General features: G+C 42.8%; 2 protein-coding genes across 2 annotated transcripts; one reads left to right on the top strand and one right to left on the bottom strand.

The window, feature by feature from the left end:
* Positions 1-1,059: 1,059 nt before the first annotated feature.
* tmem41aa (transmembrane protein 41aa) lies at positions 1,060-5,955 on the bottom strand. The gene is made up of 5 exons (XM_080497780.1): positions 5,763-5,955; positions 4,603-4,753; positions 3,893-4,054; positions 3,205-3,343; positions 1,060-2,342 (listed from the first exon to the last, which is right to left on the bottom strand). The coding sequence occupies exons 1-5, from the start codon at positions 5,927-5,929 to the stop codon at positions 2,122-2,124; spliced, it is 840 nt and encodes a 279-aa protein (XP_080353906.1). The 5' UTR covers positions 5,930-5,955; the 3' UTR covers positions 1,060-2,121.
* A 1,087-nt stretch (positions 5,956-7,042) lies between these two features.
* Positions 7,043-15,900, top strand: ehhadh (enoyl-CoA, hydratase/3-hydroxyacyl CoA dehydrogenase). The gene is made up of 7 exons (XM_080498357.1): positions 7,043-7,181; positions 8,355-8,458; positions 8,707-8,876; positions 9,216-9,327; positions 10,689-10,793; positions 13,589-13,930; positions 14,294-15,900. Exons 1-7 carry the CDS (start codon positions 7,108-7,110, stop codon positions 15,544-15,546), a joined length of 2,160 nt encoding a protein of 719 aa, XP_080354483.1. The 5' UTR covers positions 7,043-7,107; the 3' UTR covers positions 15,547-15,900.
* Positions 15,901-16,114: the final 214 nt, after the last annotated feature.

Here is a 16,114-nt window from a genome sequence, read left to right as displayed (position 1 = left end):
GGCTCTTTACAAGTGCAGGTTTCCCTTTCGCTGGTTGGTTTTAGCTGTGGTGCGGTGAGGAGAGCGTCCTGGTCGTTGAGGCGAAACCTGTCAGGATGATAGTAACCTTTTCTTTTGCTTCCAAGGATTGTTGTTTCTAGATTTTGTGGGGTGTTGCTAGGCTTTAATTTTCAGTACCAGAAAACCACAATCACACACATCTCTGAGGGTGTACAGTGTTGTTAGTCATATCACAGTGGTTAAATAGCTTAGGCTTTATTTTGTTTTCTGTTGATCTGGCTTTCTCGTCATTTACACTGATTAAATAATGTAGTCTGGAATCGTAGCTGGGATTTTTTTTTCTCTCTGTGGTTTTAATATTCATTCCTGTTAGATTACTACCAATAATATACTAGCTGTTTTTGATTTTGAACAGATTTTGGGAGATGGGATAAAAAAAAATTAAATAAAATAAAAAAAGCAAAATAGATGTGCCTGTTGGACAACAGGGGATTGAGCACAACAGAGGGGCATTCAACACCATCCAAAACTGTGGATCAGGTGATGAAGGATTTTAACTCTGGTCAGATTTGTGCAGAACCATGGCAATGATTAATTTTTTTTTTTGTCCGATCTTGTTAACAAAGTAATTACGAAGCATTGCAAAGGCGATCCGGTAGGTACTACACTTCATATAGCGCTAGACTTTTAAATAGTGGTTTTACCTGGATCCATTTCTTCTTGACTGCATTTCACTGTTTGGGAGATTCCTTTTGTTTCCTCGGTAGGTTACAACCCTCGCGTCCTACATTTCCCACAGGCCAAAAGGTCCCAAACAACCTCAAGGTAACTGGTGACTGTGCCCTGGACAGACATCCGATCTATTGTTTAATACACCTTGTGGATCCACGTCTCTCTGGTCAACAGCCATGCTTTTGTTTTGAGTTGTGAGTGAACTGTATTGCTGAGCAACCTGGATCTGAGCAATAAAAAAATATTTGGGGGAAAAAAACAAACAGAACACACCTTGTTTTTATTATTTCAAAGTCTTCACACCTCTCAATAAGAGTTGCAGCATCGTTTGCAACCGGACACAATTGTGGTGGCGGAGTCACAGCACATTCGCACTGTGGAGATTCACACAGTCCCGAGTGAAACGGCTCACTGTGAGGAATCCACCATACAAAACAACTCATTTGCTCACAGATTTATAAATCATGTTGGACTCCTAATAAACAGGAAAGTGATATTTCTCGTGTGCACTTGGATTCTTACCGGTTGATCATTTTTTGTGCGTTGTTCTTTCTGCGGTTAGTGAGTGTATGTGGATTCTTCAGTACTTTTGAAATAAGTACAATCTGGTGAGTTGTAATTCTCGATCATACAAAGAGACAGTGGGGAAAATAACACTCCCGGGAACTGTTCAAAACGCATAGAAAACCTATAAAAAGGAGGATTTTGGTAGAAGTGAAGTTTTGTGTAGCCCCAATAAAATGCAATCGCTTAAAAAAAAAAAAAAAAAAGATCCAGCAGAATATTTTGACATAACATTTAGGCCTGAACAATTAGCCACAACACGATGGGTATTCACAACAGCTCCTAAACAAGCTCAATAATGAAATAACAGGAAAAATAACAAAGACGTCAGGTCAAAATGAAAAATAAAACAAAAAAACAACTTCTCGGTGCACCAATTCTCTTACAAAAAAAAAACATAACTTGTATAAACTCAATAAAAAGGGGGGGAAAAGCTCTACAAACGTGAAAGGGTCTTTACCGTTTACACAGACTTACAGATGTCCAGGTTGGAGGTAGATGTTTGAAAATACTGCACAGCAGGCACTTTGGACACCGACGCTTTAAATCACGAGGGCAACTGGATAGTTTCCTGTTCAGCCCTCTTCAAAAATAACTGTGCACTCATTACATCGAAATACACATTCTGGAAGTGCTGCCTCCGCGTGGTGTGCTGCAATAACACCATCTTTTGGTAAAACTATTTAAATTTCACCGTTAGACCAATCCCTTTCCATCTCCCGATGGCTTCAGAAAAGTAAGGAAAACCCGGAAACGGTCAGCAGCTGAAATACATTCGTCTTTGTGGGGAAGAAGGCCGATACGTGAACGCGCTCCCTGAATAAATCACTGGGCCTTCTTGCCTGTGGCGAGTCCGTTCTGCATCTGGACGTCCAGTCTGAGGCGCTTTTGACTAAAGCGGCGGATGAGCGTGCCGGGCAGCAGAGCCACGCAGGCGATGGCCAGCAGCTGCAGGAGGCGCTCCCAGGAAAACAGGTCGTCCAGCGACGACACCTCAGACAACATGACGCCCGTCTGGACGCAGATGAAGTTGTAGGGCAGGAGGCCTGAGCGGGGAGCAGAGCAGGCAGCGGTCAGACTCGGGTGTGAAAGAGGATTTACGGGGAGTGAGAGGAGCTCTCCGGGGGGGGGACTGTGTGTTCTGGGATTTCACACTACTTCATCAGAACAACAAACTCGATAAACTTATTTTGTACCGGCTGCACTCGGACTCGTAAAGTCAATTGAGATATCATCTAACGCATGAAGTGCAGGCACTGAAAACAAACTCCTAAAAAGCATGTTACAAGTGCTAAAGCGGAACAGCCGGGGAGATTTGCGATTGGTGACGCATGAGCTTGTGGACCGGCCTGTTGTCGCTCCGCAGGGGGTCAAAACAGTGAAAGCAGCTGGGATTTTCTCTGGAAAAGTGCCTTGAAATGACAATATTTTATTTTGTGTGACATAAAACCAAAAATTGAATTGAGGAGACGGATTATGCTCAATGTATACTTGACCTCTCATGGCGGTAGCACCCAGAGGATGCATCATATATTTTCAGGGAGTAAGGCGTCCCCGTCGTGAGTTTACATTCTTTTGCTTTGCAAGATGGAGCAACAGGATCCTCCAGTGGGAGAGTCCACCTTATGTCATCACCGAGGATGACATTTTTCTCTCTTAAAGTGCGGTGGATACGTTCAAGGTCTGAAGTGTGTTTACCGCAGAGATAACCGTAGACATCTGCTGCTCGACATAATGGATTATCAAACCTGCTGAACTTGCTTTAATACCAAGCAAACGCTGCCGGTATTGAGTCATGCAGACAAGGAACGTCACGATCTAAAATGAACCAAAATCCCGGTTTGTTTTGAAGGAAACTCAAAACTGCGGGTTGTATAAATGTGTTGAGGCTGGACAAGCTGTGCTTACCGATTAAGACAGAGCAGAAGAAGAACGTAATGGGGATGTTGACAATCGGTGCCGACATGTTGAGGAACCAGTTGGGAGTCATGGGAAAAAATCTGAGGAAGAGCAAGAAAAAGAACAAGCAGTCCTGATTCTCCTCCACCTGCAAGAGATCAACAGGAAAGGAGAGAATCTTGTAACTTGGCTTATCTGTGGAAACACGATACACAATTTTTTTTTCACTCTCCCTCTGAGTTACAACCAACTTAAACATCCATATAGACAATATGGAGATTTGTGACGGAGGAGACGTGGCGGAGCGCTTCAGGAGCTAACTCAGTTTGACACTCCGGGCTTGAAAGCTCCAAATTCCAGATGGTGAAAAAACAACAACGGGGAGAAATGTTTGTTCCAGCTCCTTTCACACGCTCGGCACCGGAGCCAAGTTTTCAACATCCGTTGTCTTTCAAAGCACACACGTCAATCAAAGTTCCCACGTTTGGGACGGAAATAGACGAATGATGACTCAGAAGCCATTAGCATAGCGTGTTTGAGTCTTGCCTGTTAAAACTTACAGCCGTTACAGAGTGACCTCTTGAAAAAGGATTGTTCTCATCAGTGCATTTCTTTTTCTTTTTCTTTTTAAACCTTGGCCAAACGCAAACTGGTCGCCTTGAACGAGTTCCTCTTCACGAAGGCGGCGCAGACGTACCTTCTTCTGCAGCGCGGAGACTTTCCCGGGGAAGAGGCTCACGATGTAATGTTTCCCAAACGCTTGGGAGAGGAGGTAGCACATGGTGGAGCCCACAGTCGTGAGCACACACGCAAGAAACAGCCCTTGATACGGTCCAAATATAGCTCCTGCCAGAATGTTCTGCAAACATGAAAGGTGGAGAAGAGAGGCCGGCGTTTAGTGCCCATCCCTGCTGACAATCAAGCTCCGACACGCTGCAGCTCGCCGGCGGTCGTGGTCGAGCTTGGATTCGAAGTGTAAACTTTGTGGTTTGGGCCTTCGCCTCACGCTTGTACACGTGAAAACTCGTCACAAGACGACAGAGACGAGCGCCGGTTAAAAATCGGATTCCTGCTCTCATTTGCATTAACGGAACATGTCGGTGTGCTTTCAACACGAGAAACAAGCCCCACGCCACATGCATGCCGAGTGTCTTTATTTAAATTCTGCGAGCTTCATTCTTGCACAACACTGTTTTGGGCAAATTTCAATCAATGTGTCATGTTTTTTTCCCTTCTTCTCCCAAACACCTGCATTTTGCCGGTGACTAATTGTTATGCATACAGAAAATAATTTAAAAAAATCACACCAATTAATACATAATATAATTTAAGACTTCAGCCATAAATGAGAACTGGCTTTTCATCGCGCGTCCGCATCGACGACATTTATCCACTGTGGCTCTTTACCAGGAAGGAGGATCCAGGAATGGCAAACGACTGCTTGTAGAGATATGCACTGCAGAAGAGAAGCAGGACGTATCCCGTGTGCTCCGTCTTGTAGAACTGTAAGAGCTCTGCCAGTTCCCGCAGCTCCTCCAGGTCTGAGGGGAACTTTAACCTGTGCAGACATCCAGACCGAAGTTGTTCGAATTGTTCACAAAACTGTACCGTGCACAGCATTCGGAACTGAAGAGACAGTACAAACGACTGAAATGTTTCATCAGTTGGCTGATTAAGACTTCAGGTTTGTTCACGTCTCACTCCAATGAGCTATTTTGGAAACAGCTACCTTTGTTCCACCTCAAAAATGCAGTTTAGACCGGCTCAGGTCATACTGGAACATTTTCTGCTATAATTTTAAACTGTTGAGAGACCCTTTTTTTTACTGCACTGAGCTTACCTATTTTTTCCTCATTCTATACATGTATACATCACCACTGTCCACTATCAACTTTCTCTCTTGTATGGACTCTCATCTCTGGACGGAGGTTTGTGATCTGTGCCTCTTTTCTCCATTGTGTCTGCAATAAGGAGATGATTTCACTACCTCTTGTTCAGCAGAGGTTTAATCTGAGGGTTCCCCCCCCTTTTACCTCAATCACTTATACAAGACACCTAATAACTTGAGCTGGATAGCATTTTTATAACCTGTGTTATGTTTATATATATATATATATATATATATATATATATATATATATATATATATATATATATATATATATAATATTATATACTATGTTTTACACAATGAGAAATTATATCGAAAAACAAAAGGCTAAACAACTTCAGAAAACAAGAGAAATGTTAAACTTTAGTAAGTAAACCTTTTAAAAAAAAACCATAAATGATAATAGTAAATGATTGGAGACAATAAAAACAATTCAAACTTCAAAAAAGTGAAAGAGGACCCAAATGGGCAACACAATAAATTAATTATATGATTCGTGCAGGGTTATATGAAGGGAACACACAATGATGGATTCCCTGTCATGTGCTCAACATTAATGATAAAAGATTGGTTATCGGCTGGCCGATTAAATCATGCAAGCATACTAACCATCCTGCAGTAAGTATAAACTAGCACAACATGTTGCAGGAATATACAGAACGTAACAGAGTGTTACCTGCTGGGCTCCTCTGAGGCTTCCCCCGGCTCCTCCAGCTCCACATGTTCGGCCTCGGCAGCCGCAGCAGGACGCCTCCGCGGCCCCGCCGGGAGGTACAGGGACAGCAGGTACAGATACAAGCTGGCTGCGGCGACGACAGCGGCAAACCCGACGAGAGAGCGCATATTCCTCGGTTTGTGGGCTCCCTTCGTCCCCCTTGGAGCAGCTGTCAACTGGAAGAACAAAAACACAACACGGTCACCCGCCGCAGTGACGTCACATCCCCTTGGCAATAGAGACCAACTATCGCTGTTTTTAGTTAAAAAATAAAACACTGTCGATTCATTTTAAAACAATCTATTTCATGTTTGAATATAAAAGTAAACAACATGTGAACAAAACAAAACAAAACAAAAAATATTTGGGATAAAGGATCGTGTTAAAAAAAAAAGTCTGCTCAAGACCAGTAGGGGGCAGCCATGCTTTAACAGAGAAAACAAGTCTGTTTGGAGGGATCCGTGTGTTGCCAGATTGGACAGGTTTCCGCTATATTTGTATTGATAGCAGGGAAATGGCCCGCAGGGGGAGTGGTTAATATTTTTTTTCCAGAAAATATCAGAAAAAAAGAAAAAACACTTGCTTTTGAACCTCCCCCCACTCGTATAATAATTTTAATTAATTAGAAATGAGAGAGAAATTACTTTACTGGACATCTTTATTAGGGCAGTCACTGACAGGTCACTCTGAAATGGTATTGCGTGATTAAATAAACCTTTACAAATTAACAATCTAGAAAATTTGCAAGGAATACATTAGATAGCACTAGATAAAACAATATTGTTTACAACATAGCAAGGAATGTATAACTGAGGCAACTGATATCACATATTACATTTATTGTCAAACTTTATATGAGGCTGCTATAGCAATTCAAGCAATAATTTAAATTCCAGTGGGAAAAGACTCAATATTTCAGTTTAGTTTAAAAATAACACATTTCATATTGTTACTGGATTACCGTCTGCTGATGCTGGCTGCTATGACCAGGGAATTAATAATTACATTCTTGGTGGGCAGTCCATTTCTGTTTCCTTTTTCTTTGTTTGTTTAGTACAGTTATATAACGTTGTCTACTTGTGATATGTTAATTATAATCCAATTTTATGACTTTAACACAAGCTTGATGTGGTTGCGGTGAACAAAGCTGCTTTTTGACAGGCTGGAAACTGTCAGATCTGGCAACCAAGGCGACGGCAGCGTCTCGCTGTGTAAATAATGATTGACCTGGTCCAACTTTGTTTCAAAGTTCAATCGGCATTCACCTCAAACTACCGCGACAGAATTTTAGTATTCCTGCAACGCCATGGCTTCGTTTGCTCGTGTTTCGGGGTCTGTTGGTTTGATAACTCTCCAATATCCCCCCGTCAACGCACTGAGGTGAGCTGAAATCAACAACACGGCTGCAGATTTTATTTTACTGTCTGCACTTGTCGTCTAGGTCCGTCTTTACTACTTCACAGTGACGAATGTGCACAATGTGTTTTAAACGTGCACTTGAAACATACATACGAGTTTGTGAGAAAACAAATGGCTTATTTTTGTGAGGATGAGACGATCAGAAGTTTCATCAGTAGGTGGCGATAAAGTAGCTTTCGTTTCAGGGGTGATAAAAGTAACGATATGTGGATAGGAAAATACTGGGAGAAGTAGAATGGCTTTTTCAACTGTGTGATATGAGTAAAAGAAAAAAAAATACCAGCGTAATGCCTAATCATTTGCATTGATACAGAGCTGTATTGAACATAGATTTAGTTATGATTGGAGGGATTGCAGTTAAGAAGCAAGCTTATCACTAAATGATAGTTGCTTTCAGTCCCACTGCAGACACAACTGTGGCACCTAAAATGCCACATTCAAACATTGAATTCGTTTCAGGGGTGGTAAAAGTAACGATATGTGGATAGGAAAATACTGGGAGAAGTAGAATGGCTTTTTCAACTGTGTGATATGAGTAAAAGAAAAAAATAATGCAAAATACCAGCGTAATGCCTAATCATTTGCATTGATACAGAGCTGTATTGAACACAGATTTAGTTATGATTGGAGGAATTGCAGTTAAGAAGCAAGCTTATCACTAAATGATAGTAGCTTCCAATCCCACTGTGGCACCTAAAATGCCACATTCAAACATTGAGACTTGTGCTAGGACAAGTGGACAGCAGCCCTGGAATCACATTATGTCAATATAGTTTTGCGCACACATTTAGCTCTGCCAGAACACGGATTTCCACATATATTTATTGTTCTTGCACAATATTTAAACGACCAGTGCTCTATATTTACCTGTGCCGAATTCATAAATAATGTGTGCAGCCTTCTAAATAATTCACGCATACACAACCAGTTAGACAAATGAATGTTAACTAACACCACACGCACGCACGCACGCACGCACGCACGCACGCACGCACACACACACACACACACACACACACACACACACACACACACACACACACACACACACACACACACACACACACACACACACACACACACACACACACACACACACACAGTTAAAACCTAAAAAGGCATTTCTTCATCCAGTGCTGCAGTGAGAAAAGGCATTGTGGACATGGTGAAGAGAGCGCTGAGTGAGCCAGAGGTGAACTGTCTCGTCATCTGTGGCCAGAATGGAGTGTTCTGTGGAGGTATGAATGTTTTTTCTATAAACGGGTTAATAAATGTTAAAACAAGCACTTTTTTGTCCAACAGTCTGAAACATGAGTGGAAAAAAAAGTCCATAAGTGAGTTATGAAACCACTGGAAGTGATTGATTGAGGCTCCAGACCACGAACCGTTCCCTGCAGAACCAAATGCACGCCGTTTCACTGGAGGTCATGTCTGCCTTGCTGCTGCAGCCTCCTAATCAGATTGTCAATTTGATTTTGTTTAACAGGAGCCGACATCAAAGAGTTCAGAGGACCAATGTCTGGGCCGCCGCTTGTACCGATGATCCATGACATCGAGGCTGCAACCAAACCAGTGGTGGCAGCCATAGAGGGGAGCGCTTTCGGCGGTGGCCTTGAGTTAGCACTTGGCTGTCATTATCGGATCGCACACTCCAAAGTTAGTATATATGGTTGAGATCTCCCTGTGTCTCTCAGTCAGTGTCCCAGCAATGTCATTATCAAGCCGCATTACTATCTGTAAATTGTCTTTCACTTTACAGAGCAACTGCTTACTAAATTGCATTTCAGTAAATCCTGTTTCTACATGATTCTACAAATAGGATATGATATCCTTGGCTTTTCTGTCATCTCTTTACCAATTGTGTGATTCGGCATGGAACAAGGCAGTATCATTTGTAGTTTGTCAAAGGTTTGCAGTGGCTCGTCACTTATCATGGAAGGAAATACTGTTCAGTACCTTCCACAGACCAATTATTCTGCCTGTGTGTCCCGTCAGACCCGACTGGGGCTTCCAGAGGTGACTCTCGGTCTCCTGCCAGGTGCAGGGGGAAGTCAGCGTCTGCCAAGGCTCATTGGGGTCCCAGCTGCCCTGGATCTCATCACCACAGGTTTATATTGGCTGCTTTACAGTGGTTTTATACAAGGTCTATTGTATGAAAGAAGATTGTTTAATTGCACCCCTAATATATGAAAGCCGTTGGCAGTTATTAGCATTTGATTGTATACACTGAACCGCCACACCATTATGACCACTGACAGGTGAAATTAATAAAAACTAAATCTCTATATCACAGAACCTGTGATGTATTACGGAGCAATTTAATGTTTTGACTTCAAAGTTGAAGTGCTCCAAGGAGGAAAAAATAGGCAAGTTTAAGGAGTCCAGAGAGTTTGTCATGGGCCTAATACATTGTGATGGCTAAGTGACTAGGTCAGATTATCCCTAAAATTGCAGCTCCAGTGAAGTCTTCCCTGTCTGCAGTGGTCAGTATCTTTTGAAACGGACACGCGGAGGGAAAGGCAATGAGTCGGGGGAAATAGACATGATTTATTGCTATACGACTCCGACTGTGTAGTGGATCCAAAACGTGAGCTACTGTCAAACTGCTACAGAAATTGTTGTGGATTCGGATGGAAAAGTGATACAAAAAGGGAAAACGTGTTGTGTCGAGAGCTGCGGGGCAGTGTGGATGCCCAGGTTGGGTAACATTGGTTTCTGGGATCCTTTTGAAGGCTACTTGGAAACAACACTTTTAGACCAACTACACTTATCTTTTGCAAACTTATTATGGCAAAAATAATGTGCCCTTCCACAAAGCAAAATGATTCAGGAATAACGATTTTATGCATACAAACAGGTTTGATTGTTGATTTTGCCTCCAAATTTGCCAAAACTCACACCAGTCCAGCATGTGTGGGATGATCAGGACAAACAAGTCCAAGATCCATGGAGATCCCGTCTCACAGCTTTACAGGATTTGTGTCTTCTGAAAACGACATCTCATTGGGAGACATCACGGTACACATTCAGAGATCTGCTGGAATCCCTGCCTCTGTGGGTCAGAAGGGGACACACGGGATGTTTGGACAGGTGGTAATAATGTTATGGCTCACAGATGTATAAACACTTGAAGGAAGAACAATACTAGACGGTTTTCTCTAGTTTCCAGCAGGGGTCAGTGTTAGTTGAGTTTAACCATGAGAACTTCCGCAAATTCAGGAGCGATTCTATGCCTTTTGTCAGGTGTTCAAAAATAGACCAAACCCATCCTTTGAGAAATACTCTCCTCTCTCAGCATTTTGATTTTTCTTTGTTATTTTTCTTTTTACCTTCACTTGGTTGTATTGTGTGGATTTTAGAGACAAAGGCCGGATGAATTTGTGGTTTTCATGACCTAATAATTTGAATTTAGAACGTTTCATTTGGATATCATTATCCTTGATGACTGTTACCGTTCGTCTTCCACAGGCCGCCATGTGACGGCTGCTGAGGCACTGCTGCTTGGAATAGTCGATCAGGTTACTGATCACAACACTGTGGACGCTGCGGTGAAGTTTGCCTTGAGTGTTGCAGGTGAGGTATATATTTTAAAAAAAAAGAAAAAATGGAGGCACAAGTTCCACATTGGTAAGAAACACACTTCTCTCCCACAGTTTGAGACTTCAACTGGGTGGAAGGGAAAGATGTTCTCAGAGAACGGTTATTTTAGGCAAGTCCAATATCAAGCAATGCCGACATGTAGGTTGTGGAAGTCAAAGGAAGCAGAAAGCACGGCAGCCAGATCCTCCACCACAGAAGCCATAAATGTTTCATGGTTTTGTCAGTTGTGCTCTGATGTCTTCACTGCTTTTGCTGTATTATTCAGAAGGGCGAAAAGGGACAAACTTTCCGAGAATATTAATATTGAGCCCTCAGTAGACATTTAGGAGGATTGAGGGCTGCCCTGTGCACGTGATTCAGACTCATTTACTCACTGCGTGAGTCACTAAACCGTGCCATGTCCCCGCAGAAAAACCTCCCTCAGTTGTGTAAGATATTGATAATATTGGCAGACATCGCAAGAACGTTAAACTCGAAAGAAACAGAAGGAAACATTTTTTTTTAGAGCAATTTATATTGATTCTGGAAAAAAAACAGTTGGAAGCAGTGTTATATATTTTTCCTTTTCTTTTTTTCTTTCATTTGAGACTAGATTGCATTACATTCAGGGAGCATGAGCTCTCTTCTCTCAGTAGATAGTCGCCTCATTTTAAACATACAGGCGTGAGAGTAGCACCAGTCTTCTCATCAAATGCTCAGCAGGAAATCAAAGAGGCAGTTTTATCAAAATGTACTATTCCTTTTATTCATTTCAACATCCAGAAGTGTAATATCCCCTCTGGTATTGTAGACTAATACCATACCACCCACTCTAGTGTGTGGTTTTCTGTGTTAGAATGAATAGAAGGTGTATTTTATGCAGCATTGCCTCAGCAGAGGGTTTGATTTTTCAGCATGAAATGAACATGGGATTTTGTTTCTGGACTACGTTGCAGGCTGCCAGCGACTTTTGCAGAGATGTCGTCTGCAGCTTTTTGTTGCTTGCGTTCCTGGCAATGACAACTAATTTTTGAAGTGTATAGAGTTTGTAGAAATCCTGTTAGTACCTTGAGCAAAAAAAAAGGAAAAAGGAAAAAAAAAAAAAAGACTTTTAAGCACACCTGTGCAAAATGTCAACAGTTACGTCGATAGAACTGCACGTAAAGCAAGATTTTTTACAATCAAAAGATGATAGCAGTCTTATGCTTTTTACAAATGTTTTTTTTTTTTCCTCCACACTACACTGCCAAAGATGACTTTGAGTGGGTGAGGAAGTGAGTGTTGTTAGTAAAGCTGAGGCTTAGAGTGAGTCAGACAGAAAAGCCAACAGCATACAAGATGGGAGATTTGAGGAGGTACGAGGAATCTGTGGAGATTTTGACAGATACAACAGTCTTTGGTTGATTAGCGTGAGTGATTATGTTGAGGGGAGATATCAAGTATATATATATACTAAATATAAAGGCTTTTTGACTTCGGGATGGACGGCTGACGGGACCCAGAGAGTAAATTAAGTCTGACATGGTTGAACATTTTCTACCACTGAGGCACATGGGTACATATTTAGACAAAAAGCATTTTTGAGTACTTAATTTGATGCACACACACACACACACACACACACACACACACACACACACACACACACACACACACACACACACACACACACACACACACACACACACACACTTGCTGGTGGCCAGATTAACTTTTTTTTTTTTTTTTTTTTTTGTCGAATGGTTACAACATCTGCTTGCTACATCTGTCAGGACAGCCAGGATTCCCATTCGCAACAAATCCAGAGCTCAACCATTTACAGATTAACTGCTGCAATAATACTCTGCTAAATTACACTGGAATCACATTGCACTGCCACACAACACTTCCCTTTCTCATTGTAGACACAATATACATTTCAGGGGCTAACAATAAACTTTACCAGACATTGTTTGCTTGCTGTTCACTGTATTAAAGAAAATAATTGTTACCAAACTAAGTTGATAGTAATAATCAGATGTGGTTGCTGTCCCTTTAAGCTTTGCCTTGGTGACCCAGTTTTTGGCCCAGACCCACAGCTGAGTGTAATTCAGTGGAGCTGTGAAGGATTCTGACTACTGTCTCATGTAATCATGTCAGAGGAGGCAGGAATGGGAATTAAGATGCCTTTAACAAGGTTTTAGCCGAGTGGCCATCTTCTTCACTCTCATTGTTCTCGGACTTAAATCACAGCAGATAAGTGTGACACACACACACACACACACACACACACACACACACACACACACACACACACACACACACACACACACACACACACACACACACACACACACACACACACACACACACACACGTACACACACGCATACACACAACTATTTTGCTCAAAACAAAATTGTTGCTTTTTCGTTACAGATCTGTGTTTTTCAAGGTGAAATGTAACTGTGCTCTGGTTGGATCTTTCCAATTATCTGGAAATAGTCTGTCAAATCACTCCACTCTGCTTGTAGTAGCTAAGTGATTGAGCGGATGAGTGTGCCTGAAAAAAAAAAACAATTATCTGCAGACTTGCTGAGTGCTGGTAGACAGATTCTACAAAAGTGGAAAAAAGGTGCCAATGGAAAATACAATAAAAAATGTTTAGTTAAAAAAAAAAGGAATTACGTAGATATATAACATCAGAGCAAATGTGTATGTCCTTTGAACTTTCAACGAAAGTTACTGAAGTTAAATAACTGTCTTCTGGTGTCACTTTAGTTTTTTTTCTGTTCGTTGTTTTTCTCCAGGGAAGCCGCTGGATTCCCGACGGATAAGCACGTATCCGTGTAAACTCTCCTCTGATTTGGACGACTTCTTTGAGAAAGCGATGCAGAAGGTGCATCGGAGCGCACGTGGAGCCATAGCACCGATTGCCTGTGTTCAGGCGGTGCGTGCAGCGGCCACCCTGCCCTACGCTCAGGGTATGAAGAAGGAGAAAGAGCTGATGGCCACTCTCTTCACCTCAGGCCAGGCCCGTGCTCTGCAGTACTGCTTTTTTGCCCAGAGAGCTGTTGGCAGGTGGAGCATGCCCAGTGGAGCCTGCTGGGACACAAGCAAGGCCCGGCCTGTACATAAAACAGCTGTCATTGGTAAGAATCGTGGGCCTTTAATTGCTCTTTGTCCTCAGCTTTCAGTTAGCACAAACACAATAACGAATCAAGCTGTCTGTGTGGCACCTAACTTCCCGTTGCCTAATGTAATCAAACCCTCGTTTTCAGTATTAATGGATGAATTCTCTCGTCCCTGCAGGGAGGATTGGATGTATGACAATTTGGATATGTGAAGCTCAGCAGCTTGTGCATTAACATTTCAAGCTTTAAAAAAAAAAAAAAAAATACTACTTACAGTCCAGCACTGCCTAAGCTATTATGTAATCATATTTGTAATAATGGTGGTGTTTGTATTTCTGAGGTATTTTTCTCAAGTTTCACGCTGAGATTTGGTCCCCCCAGGTCTTGGCACTATGGGAAGAGGCATAGCTGTTGCCCTGGCTGAGGCAGGGTATCCTGTGATTGCTGTCGAAAGTCACAAGAAGCAACTGATTGAGGCAAAGGAAGCAATGTCAGGCATGTTGGTGCGAGGGGCCAAAAGACGAGGAGTGACTCCCGCGCTTGACAAGATCACTTACAGTTGTAATATGCAGTCTGTAGCAAATGCCGACCTGGTCATCGAAGCTGTGTTTGAGGACATGGCTCTGAAGGAGAAGGTCTTTCAACAACTGTCGGGTATTTGTAAGCCTGGCACTCTGCTCTGCACAAACACGTCTGGTCTTAACATTGACCACTTGGCCTCCCAAGTCCGCAACCCAGAGCTGGTTGTTGGGATGCACTTCTTTGCACCGGCCCATGTGATGAAGCTACTTGAGGTGGTTTACGGTCCCCGCTCATCCCCTGAAGCTGTGGCTACTGCAATGACACTGGGAAAGAAAATTGGTAAAGTCAGCGTGGCCGTTGGAAACTGCCAGGGTTTTGTGGGGAACCGCATGCTGGAGCATTACCTGGAACAGGCATTCTTTCTCCTTGAAGAAGGTGCCACGCCTGAGCTGGTAGATGAAGCACTGGAGGAGTTTGGCTTTGCCATGGGTGTGTTCAGAATGTCTGACCTCTCTGGGCTTGACGTAGGCTGGCGAATCAGAAAGGCAAAGGGGCTGGCAGTACCTGATCCAACCGCAGGGCAAACAGTGAGAGTTCGTCAAGGCCGTAGGTACAGCCCTGTGGCAGACCTGATCTGTGAGCAGGGACGGTTTGGCCAGAAAACAGGCCAGGGCTGGTATCGGTACGACAAACCTGGTAGTCGGGTTGGTAAACCTGACCCCTGGGTGCACAACATGTTAGAAGAGTACCGAGCCCGATATGGCTTGGTAGCACGCCGTATAGACCACCAGGAAGTGCTGGAGCGCTGCCTCTACTCCATGATCAATGAGGGATTCCGCATCCTGGAGGACGGGATAGCTGCAGGACCTGAAGATATCGATATCATCTACGTGTTTGGGTACAGCTGGCCCCGGCATCGTGGAGGCCCGATGTTCTACGCCCACATGGTTGGTCTTCCCAAGATCTTGGAGAGGCTGGAGCACTACCACCAGGCCCACCCTGATGTGCCCACCCTGCAGCCGTGTAACCTGCTCAGGAAGCTGGTGGCCAGTGGGAGCCCACCTATCCAGAAGTGGAAGGAAGTCATGAAGAGGATTGACAGCCGCCTTTGAAGTCGCCTTCAATTTATCAATCCTCACATCTGATCATATATACCATTAATGGACGACCAAATAATGTTACACTTTTTAGCCAAATGATTTCATGTATGTTCTGGTGGCAGATGATGTCAGAGGAGACAAATACACTGAGCCAATTTATTAGACACATGTAAACAATTGTATAAGTGAGCCAAACCAAATTAACCCCAATCCTGTCTATTAAACTTGTACAATTTGGTTTGTTTAATCTAACTAGCATCATCAAAACTCTGATGATAACGAGTCTGTAAATTACACTAAAAACGAATATTTCCATGCCAAAAAAAGCTTGATTGTACACTATCAGTAATTTACAAAACTTTGACAAGATGCATTTCAATGCTTTAACTATGTACAATTTATTATGACACCTTGAATAAAAGTATGTTAACGGCATCTGTTCATGAATTATGCTTTTAAACTTGTGTGAAAATAGTATAGCGTGCACTATATTAAATGTTTGACCATGCAGCTGCTCTACTTCTGGTGTGCGTGCTCTCTGCTGACTCAGGCGCAGCAAAGACTGGAGACCAGAGGGAGA

This window comes from Blennius ocellaris (assembly GCF_963422515.1).
Source record: "Blennius ocellaris genome assembly, chromosome: 6".
NCBI classification, from domain to species: Eukaryota; Metazoa; Chordata; class Actinopteri; order Blenniiformes; family Blenniidae; genus Blennius; species Blennius ocellaris.
This window is presented reverse-complemented; position numbering and strand designations above follow the sequence as displayed.

Bases quoted from the DNA above. Each gene is read 5' to 3' on its own strand.
- ehhadh (XM_080498357.1), top strand. From the start codon at position 7,108: ATGGCTTCGTTTGCTCGTGTTTCGGGGTCTGTTGGTTTGATAACTCTC. The intron at 8,459-8,706 runs GTATGAATGTTT...TTTGTTTAACAG, and splicing joins GAATGGAGTGTTCTGTGGAG to GAGCCGACATCAAAGAGTTC. The intron at 9,328-10,688 runs GTTTATATTGGC...CGTCTTCCACAG, and splicing joins CCTGGATCTCATCACCACAG to GCCGCCATGTGACGGCTGCT.
- tmem41aa (XM_080497780.1), bottom strand. From the start codon at position 5,929: ATGCGCTCTCTCGTCGGGTTTGCCGCTGTCGTCGCCGCAGCCAGCTTG. The intron at 3,344-3,892 runs GTACGTCTGCGC...GATCTCTTGCAG, and splicing joins TCTCCGCGCTGCAGAAGAAG to GTGGAGGAGAATCAGGACTG. The intron at 2,343-3,204 runs GTAAGCACAGCT...CTCCCCGCTCAG, and splicing joins CTTCTGCTCTGTCTTAATCG to GCCTCCTGCCCTACAACTTC.